Here is a 3955-nt window from a genome sequence, read left to right as displayed (position 1 = left end):
GATCAAGGGATGTAAAGGGGCTGAAAGCCCCACCAGACATGAGCTCCTTCTCCCCTTGGCTACGGCTGTTGTCTGCACCTCTGATGCCTGTGAGGAGACACCTTGTCCTTCCAGCACAGGGGCCTCATGGCCTCCTTGTCCCCAGCCAGGAACCTGGGAGGTGTGGGACCATAGTCCTGCCCTTGGCCTTGCACAGCCCCACATCACACTGTCCAGGAAGGGAACTGGGCAACATTGATGGACAGGATCTGCCTTCCCAGGACTGGGGGTCAGGGCTTGTCCCTTTGACTAATGAAACACATTCAGGTTTACTCAGCATTTAAGAGAACTTCACCTTGCTTTTCCTGACCTCTTGTCACTGCATTCAATTTTCTTCTCTAACCAGACCCTGGGGTCTGTTCCTCAGTAGTGTCCCTCAGTGGGACTCATTAACATTGCAAGAAACTTTGGAGTTTGAATCTGACTTCTTGAGAGGTTTCATCAGCTTCCCCTCAGGGTCTGAGGTTCATGAACTCAGCACCAAACCCACCAGAGGGGTCATTAAAGCGCCTTGGGCTGCTCCTGTGCTGCTGAGCTGGGCTGGGCTCCTGGGACACAGGGAGCTCCTGGCAAGCGGCAGCGCTGCAGAGAGACAGCTCTGCCCAGGAGCAGCTCCTCTGCACACGCAGCAGGGCTGAGGGCTCTGCCTGGGGATCTCAGGGAGACGAGCAAGGCAGAGAGAGATTAAAGGTGGTCAGGACTGGGAGGATGACTGAGAGCTCCCTGGAGGAGAAACCTTTGCAGCCCTTGCCATGGTAAGCCTCTGGGTGTAGGGCAATGCAGCTGTAGCTCCTGGAGGCATCTCCTAAAACTGGCACAGGCACAGCTCGTGGCATCTGTAAGGACGGGGATCTTTTTCAGCAACTTAAAAAATCTGAGAAGCAAGTTGTGCACCCAGGGGTTCCCAGGGCTGTCCTGCAGAGCAGGGTCCCTGCACCCCAGGGCTGTGCCGGGGCAGGGACTCTGCCGCCTGCCAGGGTCAGCGCTCAGCCTGCCCACAGAGATCCCATGGCAGCAGCTGTGGGTGGAAGGAGCGACCTCCGGCAGGGCAGGCAGAGAGCTTGTGGGGTTGAAGGGTGCTGTGCGGGTCAAGGCTGCTCAGAGCTCCAGATCAACCGCACAGACATTGCAGAGGGTCCTTCTGAACAACGACATCAACACAGCAACAGCTGCAAGGGAAGGAGTCTGTGCTTTCAGTTTTCCACTCTTGGTTGGCCGGGTGTGCTGTGGGAGGTGGGGATTTATTTCTCTGCTTTGGAGAGGACACTGAGACCCCAGTTCTCGTTAGGACTTCTCTGATCTGCTCCTGAGCCCCTGCACACACAGAGCTGACCCTGGGCAGTGCCAGGAGGTGTGAGCAGGACAGAGCTGAGCACACAGCACGTGAGACGGGCTCTGTGGCACTGACAGGGAGCAGACCCAGGGACAGAGACACAGCTGCAGGCAGCACAGACACGGGCAGGAAGAGTTAACTGCTACCAGAAATGCTGGGGACAGGATTTAGGAACTTCTGTCACATCCTCTCGAGTGCAGACACATTTCCCAGTGCAACCCCTGCTCTCCTCTCCTCCCCAGCAGAGCCTCTGCCCCAAAGCCATGGGGTCCAGGTCACGAGTCTCCACCTCAGCAGCTGGACCTCCAGGTGAAGGGTTCCTGGAACGTGGTACACAAAAAAGATGCTAAAAGTACTTGCTCTATAGTGTCATTATGTGAGTGGCAGCAGCACAGCCAGGTAAGGAGAAGGTTCCACAGCCTGCTCATCTGCCTTTCTGTCCTTGCTTTATTTTCTGGTAGCACTGCAGTGTCCTTCCCTGTTTCTACAGGTGTCCCTGATGCTCTTGCTCTCTGGGGTTGGGGTGGGAGTGTGGGTCAGTTTTTGTTCTGACACCAACTCAGGCGGTTTTGCCCCAGAGCTGTGTTCATGGAAACTGCATGCCCAACTGCATTTTAAACTGTGATGAACTGTTTTTCTCACTTGGTAGAAAGAGAGAATGAGCAGAAATATCCCTCCATTGTGGAGGGGGTTTTCCATGAGAAACAGCCCATTTATTTTCTTCAGAGAAGTCTCCCCTAACTTGTCACAGTCTTTTGCTCCTTGCACAGGTCCTCATGCCCACAGGCAGCAAATGTCCAACAGCAGCTCCATCACCCAGTTCCTCCTCCTGGCGTTCGCAGACACACGGGAGCTGCAGCTCTTGCACTTCTGGCTCTTCCTGGGCATCTACCTGGCTGCCCTGCTGGGCAACGGCCTCATCATCACCACCATAGCCTGGGACCAGCACCTCCACACCCCCATGTACTTCTTCCTGCTCAACCTCGCCCTCCTTGACCTCGGCTCCATCTCCACCACTCTCCCCAAGTCCATGGCCAACTCTCTGTGGGATACCAGGGTCATTTCCTATGCAGGGTGTGCTGCACAACTCTTTCTGTTTGTCTTTTTAGCTTCAGCGGAGATTTATCTTCTCACCATCATGTCCTACGACCGCTACGTTGCCATCTGCAAACCCCTGCACTACGGGACCCTCCTGGGCAGCAGAGCTTGTGTCCACATGGCAGCAGCTGCCTGGGCCACTGGGTTTCTCAGTGCTCTGCTGCACACGGCCAATACATTTTCACTGCCACTGTGCAAGGGCAATGCCCTGGGCCAGTTCTTCTGTGAAATCCCCCAGATCCTCAAGCTCTCCTGCTCACACTCCTATCTTAGGGAAGTTTGGCTTCTAGTAGTCAGTGTCTGTTTAACTTTCAGCTGTTTTGTGTTCATCGTGGTGTCCTATGTGCAGATCTTCAGGGCCGTGCTGAGGATCCCCTCTGAACAGGGACGGCACAAAGCCTTTTCCACCTGCCTCCCTCACCTGGCCGTGGTCTCCCTGTTTGTCAGCACTGCCATGTTTGCCTACCTGAAGCCCCCATCAATCTCCTCGCCATCCCTGGATCTGGTGGTGTCTGTTCTGTACTCGGTTGTGCCTCCAGCAGTGAACCCCCTCATCTACAGCATGAGGAACCGGGAGCTCAAGGAAGCCCTGTGGAAACTGATGACTGGATTTCTTCTGAACCTATAAACTGTCTCTGTGTTCTTCCACATAAGAAGACATTCTCATTGCAGGTTCATCTTGTGTAGTATTTTTTGTCTCTAGTTGTGATTTTTTTTTTAATGATAATATTTTTATTCCCTTTGTAATTCACTGCCTGCTTTTCACTTCTCAGTGAGTGGCTGTGTCAATGTGGAATCGTGTTCTCTGTGTTTAAGCAAAATAAAGGGTCCTTCACCAATATTGGTACTTGTTCTTCCAGACCTGTTATGGTTCCAGTCCCACACTCTCCTTCTCATTCCTTGTGTTGGTGCAAAGCCTGAGTGCTCTGGCAGCTTGGTCCCTGTCCTGCTGTGTGTCAGTGCCGTGAGCGCAGGCAGGGACAGGCAATGGGCACTGCTGTGACAGAGCTGGACTCACAACAGCCTTTCCAGATAGAAAGGTGATCTCCTGTGGGCAGGGCCTGAATGTTTAGGTCTTCTTCCAAACCTTCTCTCAAGGATATGTCCTAGAAAGTGACCCACAGATGAAGCACCGTAGTACAGCTGAACAGTGTGTATGTGCAAGGCTGGCACACAGCAGCGTTCTCTCACAGCCAGGCCTCCTGCCAGAGACCTGCAGGACCAGCAGAGCAGGGGCTGGGCTGTGCCCCTGTGCACTGGACACCCCTTCATAAGGAGCTTCAAGTCAATCATCATGGACTGGCCCCTCACAACCACCATTTCCAGCCCTGTGCTCTCACCCACAGAGGTTGTTCTTCCCTCCATGGATGGACACTCAATGAATAGTTCATCAGTCCATGTTTACTTTGTACAGATGAGATGTGAGCATGCACATCATGTACATGAGGTGACATGAATGTGAGTGAGCACAAACACCATCAACTA

The 3955-nt window shown here is 53.6% G+C and overlaps 1 protein-coding gene across 1 annotated transcript; it reads left to right on the top strand.

Annotated features, from left to right (window-relative positions):
* Window positions 1–2165: 2165 nt before the first annotated feature.
* Window positions 2166–3098, top strand: LOC136110945 (olfactory receptor 14J1-like). Its single transcript, XM_065854688.2, has one exon. It carries the CDS (start codon window positions 2166–2168, stop codon window positions 3096–3098), a length of 933 nt encoding a protein of 310 aa, XP_065710760.2.
* The last annotated feature ends 857 nt before the right edge of the window (window positions 3099–3955 follow it).

The sequence above is a fragment of the Patagioenas fasciata genome, chromosome 21 (assembly GCF_037038585.1).
Source record: "Patagioenas fasciata isolate bPatFas1 chromosome 21, bPatFas1.hap1, whole genome shotgun sequence".
NCBI lineage: Eukaryota > Metazoa > Chordata > Aves > Columbiformes > Columbidae > Patagioenas > Patagioenas fasciata.
This window is presented reverse-complemented; position numbering and strand designations above follow the sequence as displayed.